Raw genomic sequence first — 23,249 nt, 5'->3', positions numbered from 1 at the left:
CCATTGTGCACTCCATAGACAGACGGGACTCTCTCCTGCGTGCTCTTGATAGTGCTTTAAGCTAAACACTTCCTTTCCTTTGGAGGACTGGGGACCTTGGTCGGGTAACAAAGCATCCTGGTGCTGGGGCCACATGCACATGGTTGTAGGAAAGTAATCTGGAAGGCACTGCAGTACTTCCACTTGTTATTTTGTGAAAAGAAAAGAAGGGAGAATTATCTGTTGAATGGTTATCTTATTGTGCTCCGGATAACAATGGCTTTGGAAATCTAAGCACAACCTGAAACTGGCTCTTACTCAAGAGGCTGCAATAAAAATGAGGATCATCATCATAATAATAACCATAATCATTGAAAGGGAGCTTCATTGTATGTGTATGTTGTGCTTCTCCTCATGGACCACATTGAAAGTATAATAGGTGGACAGCAGCCACAACACATCACACGTTTAAAAAGCTAAAGAAACCACTCTTCAATTTGCTAGAAATTGAAGCAGGGCGTATGGAGCGAAGCAGTAAGAAGGAACATTTATTCAAGTGCACGGTGGCTTCAGAGGTTTCTGTGACATTTCGAGTGCTCATTATCTGTGGCAGTTCCAGTATTCATCAGGTAGAGAATGTTAATAAGACTTCGCTTTCACTGGCAAGCCCTTACTCGTCTTCATTTGTTTTGACTGGAAGCATATATTTAATATGTTTTGTATGTCAGACATTAGTACTTTTGATATGTAAGTGTTTTTGAATGCCTCCACATTCATGAATAAAGATATTGGTCCCACAAATTATCTATTAACAAAATTATTCATATACCCTGAAATGGCCTCAGAAGTTGTGATCATCACTTTCGGTTATTTAAGATAATGGAAATCATACACCTCTTCTATTAGGATCCTGAAGACACCCTTTCTGGTTGTCAGATTATGTAATGGCTGTGCACCTGAAGAGAACAGTCTGCACTTTATAATTAGTGAATGTAGAGCTGGTAATTCAATTTCCCAGTAGATGATAGTGTGTAGCAAGATTCACCATCGTCCTATGATTCCTGGAATTATTTACTTAAAAATTTATGTATTTTTTATCATATATTAAATCAAGCTTGAACTTCAGAAAGGTACATATGGGTGAACGCACATTATATTTTGTTTTACTTAAGCTGTGGACCCAGGTCAATATCTTTTTGCTTTGACTTGGTTTAATTAAGCAGTTGCTTATTTGTGAGAATATTTGTGTAAGGTAGTAAACAGAGTAAAGAAGGAATTTTTGAAATGCACTTCATTCAACAAAGTATTTCTTTAGGAAAAGCTTTTCTTTGGTTCTTGTGGTTTGTTGCAGATAAAATTGACAAGGTGGGATCTACTGACATAATGTATTTAGAATCCATGCAGTTTCTTTTCCCTGGGCTTCCTCCACACTATCCACATTCTTGACATCTCTCATGTAGCTCAGGCAATGGGTCTATGACTGAACTCTTACTCTTTTCTTGCCTTGTTCAATCCACCCCTCACTCAGCAACCTGAGTGCTATTTTTAAAAGGTTGTAGCTTCCAATGTACTTGGAACAGAATCAAAACTGCCAGTCATGGCATACTGGGAACTAGCCTGATCCATTCCCTGTTTTCTCTTCCAACCACAACACGTAATCCCTCCCTCTCACATGCACCTTCTTTTGTTCTTCAAAACCCCTAAACTCTTTTTCTGCCTCTAGTCTTCACTTAGTTTCTCTCGCTCCCTCCTCGCTGGCTTCTCATTCATTAGACGGTAGTTTATGTGACCTTCTCAGAGAGGTCTTCTTGCTACCCACACATGAACACCCTTATCAGCATTATTATTATTTTTTGCTTTTAAAAATATTTATTTATTTTTAGAGTGAGGAGAAAGAGAGGGAGAGAAACATCAATGTGTGGTTGCCTCTCACATTGCACCCCCCAGGGGGGACCTGGCCTGCAAACCAGGCATGTGCCCTGACTGGGAACTGAACTGGCGACCCTTTAGTTCATAGGCTGGCACTCAATCCACTGAGCCATTCCAGTCAGGGCTCCATTATTATTCTTTTTATCAGTTCTTCCAAATTGCTTCCTGGGGCTAAGTTATGTGTAAGGTTGTTATTTCCTGGTAGGATTGCTTATATTGCCTTTCTCCACTACTTGACTGTGAGCTCTATCAGTGAGGAATCATGTCTGTCTCATTTAGTAGTATAGTTCCAGGGCTTTGCAGAGTGAATAAATGAATACGTCTTTGAACATTTTGTGCAAGTATAACTGCTGGATCAAAGGGCAACATATAGTTTTGGTTTTTCGTGATCGTGGTATCTCCCCTGCCAGGCAAGTATTAGTTTTAGTTCTTAATAGATTTTCTTCTAAAACGCTTTATACCAATTTACATTCCCCCAATAGTATAAGAAAATGCCCGTTCCTCCTCCCTGTCAGGCATAAAGTTTGTTATAGGCAATTCTTTTCTGCTTTTTCTTGAGAACAGTACTGTTGTGAGAAAACAATATTTTAGTGCTATGGAAAGATTTGAGTGTTGTTCATTTGAATGCTAATAGTTTATTCTATTATAAAAATAAAATTAAGATCTGAGTATAGCAGTCTAAGAAACTGGACTCAGAACAGAGTAAGTTCTGGACCTCAATTAGTTCCAAAGGACCTACATCCCTCTTGGATCCAGCATCATCCTGGCCTTTCCACTATCTCAAGTGATATGATGTGACAAGGTATGATAATCAAATATGCAAAGTCAAATATTAATTTTCTATGCCCTGTAGTTATTGTTATGATCCTTTTATTTATACTTTTTTTATCTTCACCCCAAGACATTTTTTTTTCATTGCCGAGAGAGAGAGAGAGAGAGAGAGAGAAACATGAAACATTGATTAGTTGCCTCTTGTTTGCTCCCTGACCTGGGACCAAACCCACAACCAAGGCATGTGCCCTGACCTGGAATTGAACTGGTAATCCTTTGATTTATGGGATGATGCTCCAACCAACTGAGCCACACTGGCTGGGGGTATTTATACATTTTTAATCTTCGTTTTGATGATAAAGAGAATGTTTTCGGTATATGTTGCAGCTGAGCCAGAGAACAGTCCTCATGTATTTTTAAGTATCATGGGGGCCAATACTTATGTCTTTCTAGCACTCAAATTGTACCAGTGTTATTGTTAATCATTCCTGAGGAAGGAAATTTTTTGATAATTGTTTTAATTTAAATCTCAACCCACTATTCCACCCATGGGAAGAAATATGTAGAATGCTTCACCAGCTTCTCAAACCACTCGGCACAGGGCGTGGCTGCCAGTGGACATGCATGAAGCAGTGTCTATGCCCCCTGCTGGGCTGCAGACTGGTCTGTAGAGAGATGAACTCTGAAAACACCATGGCACATTAAAAACTGATCTGAAGATTTCAGGAATGACTGCAGTTGAAAACTACTACCTGCAATGTGGTAAGGAAAGGGGATGCTTCTCGTAAATGAGTAGCCCATCATTCATTATTATTCAGGGTCAGTGCATTTCTCTACCAAAGACTCATGTGTTGCTGGCTTTTTACCTGGTGAGGATTCATATGCTAATGCTTTCTTGATTAGTAAGTTCCACGTAAGTTTGGCAAACCTGTAAAACTTGCACAGCTTATTGTACTATGCATTTCATTACTGATGTCCTGACTAGGAGTTACAAAACCTCCTGAAAAGACAGAGAGAACAGAAATTTAAAGTGTGTTTTGTTTCTGCCCTTTTCAGGGGGCAGAATACCCTCCATATCATGTGGATCTGTTTTGTACTCACGTAGTTACTTAGGAATGCACCGAACTTTGCGTCCAAACACATGAACATGTTCTTTTCCTCCCTTGTAGTTGGGACATGTCTGATTGGCCTCCCTTTGAACAAACACCATTGTTTTATTCATTGTCATTAAGAAGAGGATCAGAATCCATTATCTGCCTGAACTGATAAAAAATCCAGGTTGTACAGCAAAATGTCGTTTAGCCTATAGAATTTTTTTGTAGGTTGTTTCACTTCACTTTTTTGAACATCATTTCAATTTACTTTCCTCTGTTGAAACTTCTGAAGATTCCTATGGGTGTATTAAACCTAAACATTTCTCAAAGCACAATGTTCGCAGTGTGAATTTACGTATGTTTTCTGATCTAGTGCTGGCTCGGCTGCAAAATATCCCACCTCTTTCTGGAAGGACACATCTAAAGACAAATGACAGGTAGAGAAAACTCTGCCTCTATTCTTTCTTGTTAGCACAGCACATTCATGAGTCAGTGTGGACTTAGTTTCTGATGCGTAAGACACAGGCTGATTTTATGGACGTGTGCATGCTGCTAACTTGTGCAACACGGTGACTTAATGCTACTCTGCAGTTCTGCATGTGAAGTCAGGGTTGACAGATTCTCAGAACACCCTTTTCACTTTGAGGTGATGCAATTAATACTAATTTGGGTCGACCAGCCTACGTTTACAGAAAGTGCTTTGATCTTAAGAAATTTATCTGTAGTTACTCTAAATTTCACTACACTGAAGGTTTTCCATTTTGGGGGGAACTTATTTTAATAATTTATATTTTGAGGGGAAATTATTTATATCTTCCAGTGGTTTCAAATGTATCATCATACATTTGCACATAGACTTTCTAAAAGAAACTTTGAGGTAGATTTTATAGTATAATTCAAGAATTTTTCTTTATCCTAATAATGAAAATCAAGAGAGTAAAATGAGAAAAATATTCTATTCAGCCTTAGTTAAAAACTGTAAAATATTTGGAAGTAACTTAAGAATATATAGAAAAATATTAATGAAGGACATAAGACAAGATCTAAAAAAACAAAGATATTATGTTCTTGGGTGAGAAGAATTTCTACTTTAAAATGTCAATTCCTCAAAGAAAAAAAAATAATGCAGTTCTTAATCTTGACCCACAGTCTATATGAGGGATGGAAGTGGAGGAGGATAAAAAAATCTAAAAATCTATATGGTAGAAAAAAAATGTCCTCAACAGCTAATAAATGCAGGATTAAGAAGAGTGATGAAGTGTTCTTCCCTTACCAAGTAGTCAAATTCACTACAATACTGTTATGATTCAAAAAGCAACTGTTCACTATCACTGTTGCTTCTGGACTCTTGTTTCTGCATGAGGGGGATTCAGCTACAGTAAAGCAGACTTCATTCCCACCCCTCCTGTGCTCTGGTGCCTGGATGGAGGACAAGTCATCTGACTGGTGAGTGTGGGGGCAGGACTTGTACATGTTGCGTTTAGCCCACTGCCCCTTCCCAGTCCTCACCACTTTTTACCTTGTCCACTCCTTGGCTCTCCAAGGCTACTTGCTGAGTAAATAAGTGGGTGGCTGAATCATTGGATGAGGGGGTAGGGATGAAGAGAACTGAATTGTAATTCTTCACTGAGCTCCAGATTGAATAGAAAAGTCAAATAAAAGCTAGGAGTGAGAGGCGGAGCCAAAGACCCATAGGGATCCCGATGACTTGCAGTGGGGCTTCCTTAAGGCATATAGTTTGTTAACAATAAAAACATCTTTTTGTTATGATGTAGTCAGTAAACATGCAGCATAGAAAGTTAGAAAATACAAGCAGGCAAAAAAGAAAAGGTCACCAAATTCTGACCATCCAGAGATCACTTCTCTTAACCTTTAAAGTAGTACAGGTCTTGTTTGGAAGATGAGGCTAATTACCTTTTTTTTGCAGGGTGCTTGGGAGAATTAAATAATTCAATAAGTGATGTGAAAGAAATGCATAGCATAACATTTAAATACATGGAAGGTAAACATTTGTTTCATTTCCTGCTTGAAATTCTTCCCCTTATTTTCCTATTCACACAAATGTGACTTTTTGTTTTAGCCAAAATGAGAGTCTACTGTACGTGCTTGTCACTTGTTTTTTTATAAGAGTGATCTTTACCTTTCCAATGCAGTAAATATGTATCTTCTTAAATACTTAGTTCATATTCAAATTTCCTCAAATAATAACAAAAAGCGTTTAAAGCTCATTTATCCTGTCCAAATTAGAATCTAATTCAGAACCACAATTCCATCTTAAATTTATTTTAATCCGGTTTTATTTTTGTTTTATTATTTAAAAAATGACCCCAGCTTGTGGTAGAGACTGAGCCGGTTGGTTATCTTACAGAATGTCCCACTACTGGACTGGTCTCGTGGTGGTTAACTTATTCCCTCTATCTCTGCTATAAGCCCTTGTATTTTCTGAAAGGTTTTCTCAGACTCTGCTGAGGAATAAATGCTAATTAGCCACAAAATTAGGCAGTATAGAGCTTTACTGGGGTTTGAGTCCCCAGGCGAGGTTTTTCCGTTCACACAGTTGGGCTGAGAAAGCCGAGAGCAAACAGGGAATGTGGCGGGGTTTTATTTTGGTTGGCCCTCTTCATGGGGGCTGGGGATTGGTCCCCTTTGAACAAAGCGGCAACATATTATTGGCGGGTCTCCTCGCGCCCTGGTTTGACGTCAGCCGTCTTTTTCGGGTTGTAGTTCAGCCGCCATGTTTGTAGTTCAGCCACCATTTTGTCCTACCCCGCCCATCCTGACATTTTCCTTATCCCAGTTAAAGGTTTTTCAGGTTAAAATCAAGCGTTTTTGTCCAGAATGCATCCTATGTCCTTCATTTTGCAGCTCACCAGAAGACAGGATAAATCTGAGTGACCCACTTGTTTCTTATTTGTTTGCTTTAACACTGCTGATTAATATTCAGGTTATGCAGACTTCAAGGAAGATTCAAGTGATCTGAAGTATTGGTCTTTTTAGCCTGTGAGACAAGTTCCAAAATATGGCTGGGTAGTTCAGTTGGTTAGAGCATCGTCCTGATACACCAAGGTTACAGTCTCAATCCCACTCAGGGCACATACAAGAATCAATCAATGAATGAATAAATAAGTGGAACAACAACTCTATGTTTCTCTGTCTCTCTCTCAAATCAATTAATAAAAATGAAAAAAAGTTTTTAGAAGTCCCCCAACATTTAAACTGCTAAAGCCTACTGCTGCAAAAATATATTACATATTAAACCGGCTCCTTGGTAATATCCTTCAATGTCAAAAGACAAAGCAGTTTGTGAAGCTGGCAGGAGTCGTGCCCAATTGGTCACAGACTGTCACAGAGGGAGGCAGCCTTGGAGTTCAGAACTGAGAGCTGGGTCAGCCCAGTTCCCTCCCTTCAGCAAGTTACTCCACAGGAATTCAGCAGCACAGAGGCACTGAAGAGATTCATGTGAAATGCAGATCCGAGCATGTGTTTTCCTTGGTTACATCCCTCCAGCATCTCCTCAGCTCCCGTACGATAAACTTTCAGCTCTTTAACATGGATGCATGTTTTCTATGATGTGGTCCAATGGACGCTTAAGACTCATGGCCTCCCATTCCCTGGCATGTACTTGATGCTTTTTAGGCTGTGTCACACCAGACTGCAGATTGCTGGGATTCCCCCACCCCCTAGATCCCCTCTCCCCACCTATTTGCTGGCTGCTTCCTTACCACTAAGCTCAGGATTCACGTTCTCCAGGTTGTAGCTCTGGTCTTCCAGACTAGCCTGTGCAGTGCCTCATGCCTATAGACAGCCTCTTGGGTGAAGCCTGCTCAAAGATTATACTGAAATATTTGCTTAGAAGTTGATCGCTCTTACAAGTGTATCACTTTCCCACGGATGAGACTTTGTCTTATTCCTTTGTAGCACCAGTGCCTAGCCTGTTCATGTCAGATACTCAGTAAATATTTGTTGAAATGAAATGAAGTCAATGGATTGAAAATCTGAGAAAATTGTGGGCTAGGAATTGTGCCTCTGGAGCCTTACATTGAATGAGCAGGTTTGGGAGGCCCGGGAGAAAATCTAAGATCAGCATCAGAGATACTAGGTCAGACTTTAGAGAGTGGGTAAGTATCAGTGTCTGAAAAGTCTTGTTATGTTAGCATCAGAAGTCCAAGTCAGGTAGGAGGGAGAAGCAGTCAGAATCAAAATCAAGAGTTAGGTGTTTAGAGCTAGCAGGAGAAAAACCAACAAAAATGGGAATAGAGTATGAACTAGGAACAATCCTTCAGAAATCACAACAAGCAACCAGTCAGTTGCCTTGCTCCAACCCGGGACAGGAATGTCTACTTTAGGACGGGACTAAGTCTGCTCTTTGTCATGCAGGCTTCCTGGTGAGGTCAGAGCAGGCGGGGCGGGTGTGGCTGGTTCCGGAGTGAGGCAGACTCCAGAGGGGCTGGGGAGCCCAGACTCCCAAGCACCCTCAGCGTGCTTCCCTCCTCTGGTCTGTCTTGCGGGATGCTGCCCTCCTCCTTCCTGCTGCTTCAGGATTTTTCCTTCTCCCTGCCTACCAATTTTCTGTTTTTCCTTTCTCTTTCACACTACTTCTGAGCAAAACGTACACCTGAAGTTTGTACTAATCTCTTTATCAGGAGATTTTCTGTCCTGTATTTTCACTAGAAATGTGTCACCCCCAATCTATTTTTACTCTTAAAAGAAGACCCCAGATTGCTCGATACGTATTTGGATTTAACTAAACCCCACTCTGCTAGAGCTTGAAGGAAAGCAAGCTGCTGTGTGTGGGGAAGTGGATGCACAGATTCCAACACCTCCCCCCATACCACCGCACCCAGCGCATCCAGAAGGGCAGCATGGGGGAAGGTGTGGGGTAACTCAAACCCTGGAGGAGTTCTGGAGGACCTTTTACAACAGTTCTCTCTCAGGGGACAGTGTTCTCTAAAAGGCTTTATCCCCAGCTTCCTCAGTTGGTGATTTCATACCTGGAGTTTTACTCACAAATAGGATGTTCCAAAACTGGTTTCTTCTTGAACCCGGAATGCCTGAAATGCCTCAGATCACTCTCCTTTCAGGAAAGATTTAGCATTTAACAGGGATTATCTGATTAAGTGAGAACAGGTGAGAGTTGGGCAATGTCATGCCCAGAAGTCACATTTTACAAGTGATAACCACGAAGCCCAGAGAGGTAAGCGACTCCCCTACCACTGCAGAGCTCTTCAGTGGTGAAGCCTAGGCGAGAATCCCAACCCCAGTGTCCAAGTTAGGATGACAAATTGCTCCAGAGCAGAAAGCATGGACACATGTCTCAACATCTACAAAGCACAATCTATTTCGTACTCCAGAAGGTGACTATCCAAGCCAAGAGTCAAAAGTGGGGCTTGCTAGGTTCAATTTAAATGAAAGATGTTATGATGCACCACTGCCAACCCACTTATGATCCAACCCACTGCCTTTTCTCCATGTAGATGAACTGTGTTTCTTTAGTAATGATTATAATAGGCCTATGGTAGAGGAGGATCACTGAGTATTCATGTTCATATATTGTTCTGCAGTACTCCAGGAATTTGATAACTTCCTTATTTTTCCAGTGCTTTCCAGGAAGAGGTGTTCTGTACAAAACATCTTACCTCATGCTTAGCTTATCTTCATGTGATGTGAATATGAGGGGATACCCCCCAAAACTGGAATTTATTTTTAAAAAATCATGTATTTATCCTTACATGTTTAAACTTCAGACACCTTCAAAGTACTCTCCATTTGGTACAATACACCTATCAAGACTTTTTTCCACTGCTCAAAACAGTTTTTGAACTCATCGATTTTGATGCCTTTTACGGCTTCTGCTATTTTTTGTTTCACCTCTTCCACATCATGAAAATGTTTCCCTTTGAGAACTTTTTTAATTGAATAAGGAAAACAAAAGTTGCCCAGGGTGATGATTTCTCCTTTAGAAAGATAGAGTCCCCCGTAGTCTACAGATAGCTAGGGGAGATACTTTTGATAACAATATTAAGAAGTCATTGAGAAGGCTAATTCAGTCAATTTAAGTACTCATTCTGTGGGCATATATTAAGTGTCTAACGTATTCCAACCACAGTTAGGGCCTAGAGATACAAAGATGAATGAGATAGTGGTGGAATCTTGGATCAGGGTGTGTGCATGAGTTTGGAAAGGCACAGATTTAATTCATGCTGTAAAGGACTTTACAATACATGACTAACTGTCATGTGAAATTGACAAATATTTAATGAATGCCTAAAATGGTGACTGTATTTTCTAAAACTCAACTTTGTCTCTCACGATGAGTGTGTAAGAGGGCAATAGGTAGATGATTGTAAGTTCAGGGGTGAAAGGGGTGGTAATAGTAATTCATCAATAATTATGAATCTGTCCTAGAAATCCAGAAGATATGCTTGGTATTCATTATGCACATCACCCAAGAACCACCAATTGCTCCAAATCACAAAACTCATTATAAAGCATTTTCTATTTTGGCCAGATTTTCCAGTTGACAAAGTGGTGGATGCTTTTTCTTTTAAGCATTCACTGCTAATCAGCCTTCATGAAACTTAGTACTTTCAGCTTCAGCCTTTTTCCTGTTAAGCTACATGCTTTGCTGCCTTCACTGAGGGTGCTTGACAAGTACATTGTCCAAACATGCAATGAACAGAACACACCCTGATCCTCAGAGGAAGGATATGCTTTTCAGTTCCATGGAAGTCATATTCCTAAACCCCTGGGATTTGCTGTAGTCTCTTCTCCCCTCCCTTCCTTTTGCTCTCTAGGGGAGAGAACAGTGTGGGGGAGGAGTCTGCTGCCTCTTTGACCTGCTGCGTTTTCAGTTCTAAGGTAGCCTGTGGTGCAGGGCAGAAAGACTCTGTTGACTTGGAGAGACGGGGAGAGGCTGGAGTTAATGGAGGGTAGGTGTCCTGTTCCCTCTTCCCTAGAGAGCAGCTTCTCCCTCCTTCAGCTCTTAGCTTGCTTCCTCTCAGTAGAAAGCAAGGCTCCCATTGGCCTCCCAGCAGAAAATCTGAAAAGTGAAGGAAGAAGGAAGGCACTAACTACTTAGACTAGCTAATTACTAGAATGTGATTAAAATTTTCTTCTTTTCATTTTTTTATAATTATTTTTCACTGATACATTTTATGAAATTGGGGAGGATGAAAAACGTTAAGGTTCCAGTTAACTTATTGTAGCACTTGCTGTGTGATTTTGTTCTCAAGTGCTACTAGATTTCAGCTGTCGGTGGAAGCAGCTGGACTCTAACCAGGCTGTGAGGATTATGAACACATAACACCCATAAGAAAGAATTAATGACTTGTTAGCTTGTGATATTTGTTTCGGGAAGTTTGCACTGCAGCTTGTCATTGTAATGAAAGTGATGACTGTCCTGGCTGGTGTGGCTCAGTGGATTAAGTGCTGCCCTTCGAACCAAGGAGTTGCCAGTTTGATTCCCAGTCAAGGCACAGGCCTGGGTTGCAGGCCAGGTCCCCAGTGGGGGGCATGAGAGGCAGGGAGCAATGTATCTCTCGCACATTGATGTCTCTCCCTCTCTTTCTCCCTCCCTTTATCTCTCTCTAAAATCTAAATAAAATCTTTAAAAAAAGTGATTACTGGATAAGCCAAATGTTTCCTCATGTGTCTTGATCTTCCATCCTCTGTGTTCAACAGTTAAAACAAAATATTTTATCTTAGTTTTTCATCTTTGTCTGTCACAGTAGCTTCTCTGCTGCCAGTATGTCAGTGCAAGTGGAAGAGAGATTGTGGATTCCCTAAGTTAAGGAAGGCAGGGGGAGGAGTAGAAACATTGGTTTGAAATGATGGAAATGGAAAATAACAGGGAACAGGCAGGTACTTGAAATCCACAAATTGTGAAAGATTAGTCATAGTTTAATGTAGCTGGACAATGTGAAAATCTCAATTTTTTAAAAAAAATTAAAACTCAAGAACAAAGATAACTAATAAGTGCCATCTTAGGTTAGGATCTGCCATTATCATGTCAGATCATGTCTCACCTTTGCTGGGAATATTGTTCCCTGTGAAGCACACATTTAAATCTAAGTATCTTTCATGATGGATGGTTAACCTGCTTCTGTCAACCAGCCTGCAGGTGGCAGTTGAGCAATGCCAGTGTGGCTGGAGGTTCAGGTTTTCTCATGGCTTTTTGGGGGAGAGATTTTTTCAGGGTTAAATTGTTAGAGGACAATTTGGTACTTTCTTAGAAAATTATAGCTCATAATTTTGGTTCTAGGATTATACTATACATAGAACAGGGCTGAACACATTACAGATAGCAGAGCCTGTATTGTCTTCAGTCTAAAGAATGAGTAACTTCTATGGCCATCAAAAATATCCTGGGACAAATTAAGTCTTGAGAGCTGGGGATATCTATCTAAATATTTCTCTGTAATACTGGCACCCTTACAAATGAGTGTAGGATTCATAATGATATCTTAAATCTGTTGGGTTCATGGAGTCAGTTTCAGAGCTGGAAGGGAACCTGAAACTCCAAAAATGTAAAAAGCTTATTATAGCTTTGATAATTGCATTTTGGCGTATAAGGTATTTTCACTAATATCCAGGACTTATCTTGTTAATAATTTGCTGTAATATACAGATTCTTAAATATGTGCATAGGCTTTGACCCAGAAATTTCATTTTTAATGGAAATAATATAAGGCATGGGCAAAGCTCCATGCCATTATTTACAATATAAAGGAGTAGAAGAAACCCAAATGTTCATTCATGGGATGAAATATCCCTTAAAATACTTTCACAAAGAATTTTAGATGTAAAAAGTAGGCACAGCCCTGGCTGGTGTGACTCGGTTGGGTATTGTCCCGCAAAGCCAAAGGTCACTGGTTGGATTCCAGGTCTGGGCACACACCTAGGCTGTGGTCCCTGGTGGGGGCACATATGAAAGGCAACTGATCGATGTTTCTCTCCCTTTCTTTTCCTCTTTCTCCTCATCTTTCTAAAAATAAATAAAAATAATATTCCTTAAAACAGTAAGCACAAACTTTTATATGTAATAATCTCAACTTTAAAAGATGTAATGAATAAGGACATAGAGAAAGAGTGTAGTGACAGTCATGAGTTTGGGTTGCTAAGGTGCTTTGTGTCAGCTGAAGGGTAAGCTGTGACAGCATTAAGGGAAAACTATCATGATGTTAGCGGTAGTCGTCGTGGGTAGTAGTACATGATTTTCATTTTTAAAAAAATATGTTTACATTTTCTAAATTTTTACAGTAAGTGGACATTAGTTTTATACTAGAAAATAAGGCTGGCTGCACCACCAACAAAAATTAGCTTAAAATCTTAGCACCGACTTGCTTATACATTTTATTTTCTATTTCTTATAAATGTAGACGGTCTGTTATTCTTGATGTGAAAGCCTGGGTGGTGGTCTGCATATTCTCCTTCTTCAGCAGATAGTCCTCCAGGGAGAATCCTACTGTTGGAAGAGCATTTACTGTTCTTGGTGTTTTTAGGTCATCGTGACAACTTTGGCATAACTGGTTGAAGCCATTTATCATGGGTGAGATTGTTGCTGCCAATTGTGAAATGCAGTTATTGACCTTGTGCAGTTATGACCTTGTGACATGGGCCATTAATTAGTTATCTCAAGGATTATGCCATGTAGATGAAACTCATATCGTTCCCTCACTGTCTTGGTTCATTGAATCAACCTCTTCACTGGTCTTTTTACCAGCAGCCTCATGCCCCTCCTACATGTCTCAGCGCAAACTTCACAGGTGATGGCAAATGCCCTGTTCTCCTGTAAGTGTTTCAGCGGTTCTCTTCAACTTTCAGGTTCAAACAAACATTCCTCAGGATGTCATCTATATTTAGGTCTCTGACTTCTTATCTAAACAACCATCTTTGGTTCTCCAGCTTTACCAAGTACAATACTTAACAGCTTTCAAGGATCTAATCTGTTTGTCCAGGTTCCCTGTTTCTCTCCTCTCCCATTCTGTTTTATTGGTCTAGAATGCCCTTCCCATTTCTTCAGCTGCGTTATTTCCTACGGGCCCTTCCATACTCAGCCAAAGGTCATTTCTTCTGAGAGGCCTTTTCCAACTCCACGTGGCTGGGGCCCCTTCTTTTCTCCCTTAGCCCTCCCACTCATTCCCCTTGTGTAACCCTTGTCATCCTGTATTTCAGGTCTTCACTTCCTGCAGCTGATGTGAGACCCTTGATGGCAAGGACCCTAGCTCACCCCTCTACTTCTAGTCCTTAGTTCACACGGAACTAGTGAAATGCTGAAAATATATTTAATGCACAAATGAGCTTGGAACTAGGTTGCTGTAGTTCCCGTAACATGTTTTCTAACTTCATCTGTAAAGAAAGATCAAAAGGTGGATTAAGTAGGAAAAAGTCTGAAAAGTAATTAGCATAATGTTTAGGACAGAATACTACATACTTTTTTAAAATTCTTCTATCTTTATAACCCTTATCTAGTTTTATGTTCCCCACACCTGGTTGCTTATGGCTCACTGATACCAAGGTCCCTACCCAGTTAGTGCCTCCCTGTTAAATACATAATGAAGACTTCCCCGTCAACCAATACTTAACACTGATCACAGGTGCCCACTGTGACTTTTGTACTAACACCTCACTATCACTCACCACACATATTCATCTCCACCCTGGTAAGTGTACACTCAGCGTCTCTTTCAGCTTTAACTCAGTCATCTTACTAATCACAGAGAAACTATGAATTTCTAACAATGTATGGTCCTCTTTTTAAGAAAACAATTTTCAATGCTTAGAGTTGATCTTTTATGTCAATAACAATAAATACAGGCAATCCTCAATTTTAAGTTTTCCACTTTCATCCACCTCACTCTGTCTGCATTGTGTACTGGTGCCCTTGCATTGCCTTTCTTGTGCACAGTTCAGCCTACAGATGAGCTAATGAACAGGCACTTCGTGCTGTAGCAGCACATGATGCCTGCTTGCCTGCCTCAGGTCAGTACCAGACAATCGCTGTCTTTGTCTGTGACACAGAGCTTATTTGTATAATTATTGGAATGGTTTTATTGCCTTTTTCCTTGTTTTTTTTAAATTATAAGACATCTCACAAGTTTTTGTTTATTAACTTTCTCAGCAATCCACAAAACACTGGCAAATCCCCTCCAATAATTCTTTCCAAGTATGAACTCAGTTTCTTCAGTTTTACTGTTATTTTAAATAAGCTGAAATACAATTTAAAGAATTTTTCCTAGCAAATCAGTTTTCATTATCTTTATTTAATATTTAGTCCATGTTCAAAATATTGTAACAATTATTTTATACATTGGAACACTGAAGAAAAAAGTAAAACATTATAACATGTTTAGTGGCAATAAGTTTTGACTTTCTGGGAGTGATTTTTTTCATGTATCATGTGAATGTAATGTTTAGGGTTCATTTATTTGATTTTTATGGTTGTTCCGAGGAATATATTATGATGAAAAGTAAAAATGTTTTATCTTAAGGACTCTATTTTGCCCCCTGCTGTATGACATGACTGTTAATGAATTTATGCATAGGAAATAGAAGAAATGGTTTTGAAAAAGGGGGAAATAAAACTATCAACCAACCAATGGCTATAGAGTAAGGTAATATTATCAGCAGTCTCTCAAATTTCCAGAAATTTTAACTTTCTTCTAAAGTATTTATTGTGCATAAAAGCACTTTTTCTGTAACATTTAGAATTTATTTGATTTAGCTATACCACAATTTCTTTCAAAAGGAATGTGAAGCTGTTTTCAATAATTTTATTATTCTTTTTGCAAAAGGTAAATTTCTCCCGAAACGCAGTTGTCTTCATGAGTTACATATTTGCATTTTCTTGCTAATGCGGCATTTACAAGAGCTTCTCAGTAACTAGTCTAAGGGCTGCTACCTAGAGGCAGCCTGTTGAACTGCAGATGCTTCCTTCTAGGTGCCTGAGAGAATTTGACTGTATTGTTCTCAGCCAAAATTAAAGAGTACATGCTATGTGTTAGATGTTCTACTACACTGAAGGTAGAGACATGAGGGAAGTATTGTCGTTATCTTATATGCTCACGGACTGTCAGGCACAGGAGTGTTGAAATAATGTGTTGACAGGGGAAATGAAGAAGGAGAGCTAACGGAGCAAGCCGGCTGGGACAGTGAAAGACATAACAAGACATGTTCTCAGGAAACGGCAAAGCTTGAGGGGAGTGCTGAAGGATGAGTAGGAAAAAGTTAAGTAGGTGAAGGGAGTGAGGAGGGTTTCAGATTAAGGAACCAGGGCAGGGCAAGGTAACAGTTATGAGAAAGCATGCCCTATTCTAGAAACTGCAAATAGTCCATACACCTCACCTAAAGGAATAAAAAAGGTCAAGACCCCTCAGTGTGCAAATACTTTGCATATAGAATGATTGATTAAAGTCACTTTAGACAACATGACAGGGACCTGCTCCCCTCAGTGGTGATTTAGAGGAGCTCCCAGACTTCGGGGCCAGTGAGCTCCCCTTGGAATGTTGGCTTTGCAGGAGACCCTGCCCACCCCACTGGGTTCTCTGCCTTTGTGATCCAGCCATGGCGGTGACTCTGTGCCGTGCTGGTCAACAGCCCATCGACTTTCATGAGGACTACGGAGGGCCACCCCAGTGTTGTCTTGTGAAATGGCACCTAACTGTTCACCAGGAAAAAACCTTTTCAGTGGGTCTTCATTTTCTACCAAGTTAAATTCACACCCCTAATGGGATTCAAGGTCCCCTACCATCTTCTTCTCACATATCCTTCCATAATTACATTTTTAAAAATTTGGTAAGTAAGAATAAGATTTTTGAAATTAGGCTATCCTGGGTTTGAATTTTAGCTCTGCTATGCAAGCTCTAACATAACAATATCAATTTCTCTTGGCTTTAGTGTCTTCATCTATGACATTGGTAGATTGTATGGTTACCAGACAGGAAGTGACCCTGAGCGGGTCTGTCTCAGAATGGCCTCTAGTGTGTGGGTTTTTGACTGTGTAGTAAAGATTTCACAAGACAAGTTCAGATGATTTTGATAGTATGCTTATTAAGGCCGCGGACAGTAAGATAAAAGCAGGACTTAGGGTAGAAAAGGTAACAGGAGAGAGCCTAGGTGGTACTCTGCGTTGGCTCCCTAGAAACATTATAGGAGAGAGCCAAGGGGGGGCTGCTTTTGCTCAATGGGAAGTCAGAGAAAAAAGGGGGCCCTGGAGACAGGAACAAGCTGTAATTCTGGGTCAAGCTGCTGCCTCTCACTGCTCCTCCAGTTGCACGTCTCCGGGGGACCCTTAGAGTTTAGGGGAAATAAAATGTTCATGCCTGGGAAGGGGCAGGGCGTGCTCTAGAGAGAGCTGCCCTGAATCTTTGTCCCGAGGGCTTTGTATCTTTCTTCTGCAGGTGAGAATCTTAGGCGGGGATTTCAGAAGAATATTCATCAGTTTTCCAGGTGCATTTTTAATATGCTGATGCATCAAAAATGAGTGTATAGAGGGGTTTGGGAATATTCTTTGGACTGCTATATTGTTTTACTTTTATTTTGGCTCTGTCTGTCTTTTAATGGGGTTTTTGTTATTTGTTCCACTGACTTCATCTGTCTTTGGGTTTAGCTGTCACTAAAGGGTTAATTGGGTCTCCGTTCTCTGTTTGCCCACCAGGGAGATTTAAGCCATGTGTTCTCTGGTCAGGGAGGAGAGGTATAAACCACTCACTCTCAAGTGTCCTTTGTCCTTGGTTATAGGAAATAAGGTCTTGCACTTCACCAGCTGGCTCGAACTGTTCGACCTTGTTTAGTTTTCTTGTCCCAGTTTCCCCATCCCACTTGCCCAGGAATTTTCCTAGTTTCTTACTATCCTGTCACAGTATCACATAGTGTTTTTTGAGAATTCAATAGGATGTCTTGAGTAATTACTGCAGTAAGCATCATATAAAATGACTATGTAATAATTTTATAATCCCTAATTTGATTCAGGCATTTTTAAAAAATATTTAATTTGACTACTTGATATTCTCTGGCTATATACTGTGATTTTGGTTTTTATACCTATTAGAATCCCTGTTAGACAAAATTCTTCTTTGCCTAGCTTAGGTCTCACCTTGTTCAAAAGCCATCCTCAATTCTCTTAATTGGAATTAGTTATTCTTCTGTCATTTTAACAGAAATACAAGAACAGTAATAATTTTGTTGAATTTTAATCTGATGGGAAAAGATCTTATTTAATTCTATAACTTATATGACATCTAGAATAGCTGGGGATTATTCAATTGATTTGCTACTTTATAGTGAACATTTAGTAATAAAGTAATGATTATATTGAGAAATTCTATGATTGTCAAGATAAATGAATTATTCTGAGTTTTAATTTACAAATGAATCTATGATCCTGTATTATACACATAATGATAAAGACGGCATTCACCTAGAAACACAATGGGGAAAAGTTTTCTGAATGTGTGGCTGTGTATGGACTACTACATACATCAAAGAGAAAAAACATTTTTTCCCTTTATTTTTAAAAAGATTTTATTTATTTGTTTTTAGAGAGTGGGGAAGGGAGAGAGAAAGAGAGGGAGGGAAATAACAATGTGTGAAAGAAACATCTATCAGGTGCCTCTTGCACATGCCCCAACTGGGGACTGGCCCGAAAGCCAGGCATGTGCCCTGACCGGACACCGACTCGGTGACTTCGCTTTGCAGGATGACAATGCTCAGCCAACCAAGCCGTGCTGGTCAGGGCAAAACATTTTTTTCTTATCACATATTTTTATATTGAAGAAATTTATAAAACATTTTTACATGACTAATGCATTGCAATCAGAAACATCTAATCCAAAAATGAATTTTTAAATATTTTTCCTATGAAACAAGGTTATAAATACTCTTTGCTTTTTTAAAGTCTTTCTTTCCCTTCAGCTGATAAGACTTTTCTAAATAAGCCCATTTATTCATTTAATAATGCTATCCCCTCAAGTAAACACACAGGACAGTGGATATGACTCAAAACCCTAACGTAAGTGCTATACCGCTTTTATCTACTGGATAAAACAATACCTTAACCCTTAAACAGTGAAGTGAAAATCTCGCTTTATATTTTGTTTGAGATGATGTTTTAAAATATGCCAGTTCCAGAGGCTTGAGTCATATGTGGATGATACTGACAAGGTTGGAATGATAGAAAAGTTCCTCCTCACTGATAATGTTGAGAGGAAAAATGAAATGTTTCTGGTCTCTTTTCTACGAATCATATGGAGCAAGGCATCCATCAGAGGTAGACTGCCAATTCTGGAAGCACCCTTAAATCCTTGCATATTGGTAGAGATAGAAGAAGAGGTTCACAGAGAATTTTTTTATTCTTCTTGCATATGGGTTCACCTAAGTTTAAAATTTTAATGTGTCAGTTAAATGCTTACTATTATTTTATTCATAATTTCTCAAATATAATATTTTCAGTTGTAAGCCCATTAGAACCTTACATTTAATTATTTACAAATTGTTTCAAAATTCTTAGGATTACTGACCTAATAGAATGGAAACTTCAAAAGCAGTAACGTCAGGATATGCTACAGAACTGAATGCATGCAAGATATACTATGTGGCTGGCTTTTGACCCTGGTGCCAGTGCTCTGGGGGCTGTCTTATGGGTTTCACCAAATTACAGAGTAATGAAATGTAGCAGAATCTTGGTTGTGAATAACTAAAATAAGGAATGACTGTAATGACTGGTAATACATACAATTTGGAAAAGATTAGGGACATGTAAATGATCTAGCATTATGCTCTTTTATTCATTCTACACTTAAACTTCACAAAACCTATTTTATTTTTTTGAGAAAAAAGCTTTCCTCTAAATAGGAAATAGCAAAGACCGTGCAACAGGCCAAATTAGATTCCTTCCATGTCTGATGAAGCTATGGTTCCAAAAGGCACACTGGCCAGAGTATCTGAGCAATGAGCTTAAGTTTTGTGCCACATCTGGCTGGTTGTGGTCATTTACTGTCTCTAGACCTAGATTCCTTTTCTGTAAAACGAGAGAATTGGACAAGAGTATATGTACGATGCCCCAAATTCTGCAATAGTTTTATTTAAAAAGAAACAAAATTAAGGAACAAGCACTAAAATTTTTTCCAAAAGGAAAAACTCCTGAAAATAAGCTTATTTCATTATCTTATGAGTCATATTATCATTACTACGATATCGTTTACAGATTTTACAGAATTAAATAAAACTATCTCACTAGAATTTTTTTCTCAAGCCAGCTTTTACACACTAAAAAAAGCAACCTGTGCGTGTGTTTCCATTTCACTCATTCAATAGAAGTAGCAGTGTTAAAGGAAAAAAACAAAACTTGGTAATGGACTTAAATATTTAGTTAATTATTTTTGCTAGGAACTCAAACCTCTATCTCCGGAGTTTTAAGTCTAGATATGAATTAGAACTCCTACTAAGACAAGAATTAAGTCTGTAAATTTAGACATGATTCTTTCCCTACAAATTTAGAGCAAAGACCAGCACTTAACATATAGCAGCTTCTAAGTACATATTGTTGAATGTATACATACTTCTAGAGAAGCTTTTGGAGATGATTGGGTTACCAAATAAAAACTCTATGACTCAGGTCAATGATACTTATTAAACCATATTCTGTAGTAAGAATATGTAGAAGTAGCAAGAGTAAGGAAAAAATTCTCTGTAAGGGGGGAAAACTCTACTACTTCCCCTAAGAACTGTTTCTACTGTAGTGTTGTCATTTATATTTTTTGCTATACTAATTTACATTTAGCAATATAAATCAATAAAGTGCAACAAAAATGAATCCATATTGATTTATGTATATATGTATATATGCACGTCTACATGCATACATGATTCATTTCAACAGGCCATTCTCAGTGATACATTTAGCTGGCAAACTCTTTCCTTGTGTTATATTAAGCATTCCCTAAATGTTTCATATCTTGAGAAACTCTTTGAAGAGACAAATTACTTTATTTTTCTATTTATAAATGCTCCATCTTCCTTTTCAATTTCCTTTCAGAAGTGTACATTTCATTCACTTTTTCAATTAAACCTATTTAATAGAGATAGTTTTCTAAAGATACACATGACTGGTGACCACACACAAGGCTTCTTTTGCAACCTCCAAGGGCAAGGGCAACTTGGCTGATATGACCAGTTCTACAGGCCTGAAGACCTCTTAAGATTCTCCTTATGAGTTATGTGTTATTTATCAGACAGTCTCAAAGGATGTGACACAATCTTCAAGTTTCTTGGCTTATTACTTAAAATCAGAAAGAATTTCAAAAAGCTTATAAGTGTTCAGCCATATTTACCTCCAAAAAAGATATAATCAAAGGATGCAATTAAATTTTAAAAATTTGAATTTTGTTGACTATTAAAATGTTAAATATAGTACATTATACATCTTTGGTGGCTATGTTGGTGATTACAAGGTGCAAGGAATACTGACCATACAGCGCTTACTGTTGGGAGTAATGTATGTTACTATACCGTGTTACTCTGTGTCGAGGTGTCATTGGGGATGTGGAACCAATGGTTTGGCTTATGTGAATATCTGGGCTCATCATTTGCGTCACTTGAATTTCTGGCCCTACTAAACTACTGCCACTCATCACAGGGCCCATACAACCATCAGTCATGCTGCTGCTCCTCATGTCAGGCACACCGGGACTAGGCAGTACTCTCTCAGCATAGATTACATGTTGTGTGTTGGCTAACTCCGCAGGTACACAGATATTCCCTTGGACGTCATAGACAGGCGTCATCACTGTCTCCGTCACTACAACACTAGGTGCAAGCTGTGGATCAAAAACAATCGTAGTGGGTTGCATACATTGATCAGTGCTAGTGTAAGTCTCAGTTACCACAATGTCCCCATGGACCATGGGTTCCGGCATCGCCATTTCTGCCTGGAATTCAGCCTCCGAGAGAGTCATTCCTGAAGATTCATTAACGAAGTAATTAGGCCCGAGCAAAGGGAGGTGAGTACTGATAGGTATACAAGCTTGGTGTGAGGGAAATGGTTCAATTTCTGTGTCTAAGCAGATTTCAGCAAGAGTTCTAAATTTTGGGTCTAAGTTGTCCATGTAGTTTTCCTCTAAATCATCCACAATCCAGCTGCAACAACCAATCGAGCCCACAGGTGACCCTATTCCCTCGTGGTCATAAATGAGCAAGCAGTCGTTTGCTGGCCGACCTTCATCTTCATCTGCATAAGCATGTGCTTTCTAAAATTGGAAGAAAAATGGGGAGTTAGAAGTTTCTTTTCCCTTAAAGTAATCAGAGCCTTAGAGGCATCTGATTTAAGAACATTTTATGGAATGAACCAAGAAAAACACTGATTCTTTGCTGTCTTTCTAAATAACTGGAATTTTTTAAGGAGCTCACTGTGTATTAATGGTGCATAGTAATTGAATGAATATGTATTTCTCTTATTTGAAAGCTAGTAAGGGATAATCTTTACATTTTATTTAGATTATGAATCAAAGATAGTATGTTAACCTTTTGGATTTGTAGTCTTGTTTCTGAGGTTGTCTAGAAATAATAAAATATATTGAGTTATGTTTAAAATATTAAGGAGAGATATTTGGCCAATTTAGAATAAAAACAAGTGCACAGATATTACTATCTCTAGGCCTCAGAGACACATCAGAATGTTCAATGAAGTTTTATGTGGCCTGAGTGAAAAGAACTGGGATGTCTCTGAAGTTTGGTTAACAGGTGCTAAGAGGCTATCAACTGTGATTTTCAAATTATTTTTTATGACAGACCCTTTAAATGAAATCCTAGGTAAGAATCCAACAAGCAGAATCAATGAAAGTGGCACATCTCTGTTTGGAGGGCTGGGTGGGAGCAGAGACCGGCCGTTCTCATCCCCTTTCTCTTACCTTCCATGGCCCTTGCTGGGTCCCACGAAGTCCCATAGGGCCTTCCCAGCACCATGTGAATCATACAATGTGACCCCCTCTTTATTTTATAAATTTAAGGTAACCAAAGGCCCAGAGAGGGAGAATGGTGTGCCCCAAACCCAGGTAACTGCAGAATACAACCTCACATCCAGCTATCCTTTTTATACTGCATCATGCTGCTTTCCCTCGGGTCTGTACCAGAGTCTAAATTCTATCATTAGAAATGATTTTAGGTCTTAAAGACAATAATTTATGGGACTGGGATTACCTTAAAACTTTGCTGCTTAATATCTTAAATGACAGCTTGGTGAGAGGAGAATCCTCTAGTACAGGGCAGGAGTTAGCTGCTGGGGTGGGTAGTGCTGGTGTAAACAGTGATAGGAAAGAAGCTTTGGCTTTGCTCCTCAGAGGTTTCTGGCGAGGGAGAGGCTGTGTCTCACGACCACTGAAATCTAGGGCCATTTTTAAAGTGCAGAGCTGACAGGTCTGGGGAAGGATGACCTCAGAGCCCATAGAGAAAGGAGAATGCATTGTCCTTTTGTTTGTTCTATAA

At 39.2% G+C, this 23,249-nt stretch overlaps 1 protein-coding gene across 1 annotated transcript in view; it reads right to left on the bottom strand.

Moving 5' to 3' along the window:
• Nucleotides 1-21,247: 21,247 nt before the first annotated feature.
• DSG4 (desmoglein 4) overlaps nt 21,248-23,249 on the bottom strand; it is a 30,257-nt gene continuing 28,255 nt past the window's right edge. The window contains exon 16 of the mRNA XM_045850300.1: nt 21,248-22,015. Within this exon, the coding sequence (XP_045706256.1) occupies nt 21,248-22,015 (768 nt within the window). The remainder of the gene's footprint in view (nt 22,016-23,249) is intronic.

The sequence above is a fragment of the Phyllostomus hastatus genome, unplaced genomic scaffold (genome assembly GCF_019186645.2).
Source record: "Phyllostomus hastatus isolate PE091 unplaced genomic scaffold, TTU_PhHast_1.1 phas_contig_80, whole genome shotgun sequence".
Classification (NCBI taxonomy): domain Eukaryota; kingdom Metazoa; phylum Chordata; class Mammalia; order Chiroptera; family Phyllostomidae; genus Phyllostomus; species Phyllostomus hastatus.
This window is presented reverse-complemented; position numbering and strand designations above follow the sequence as displayed.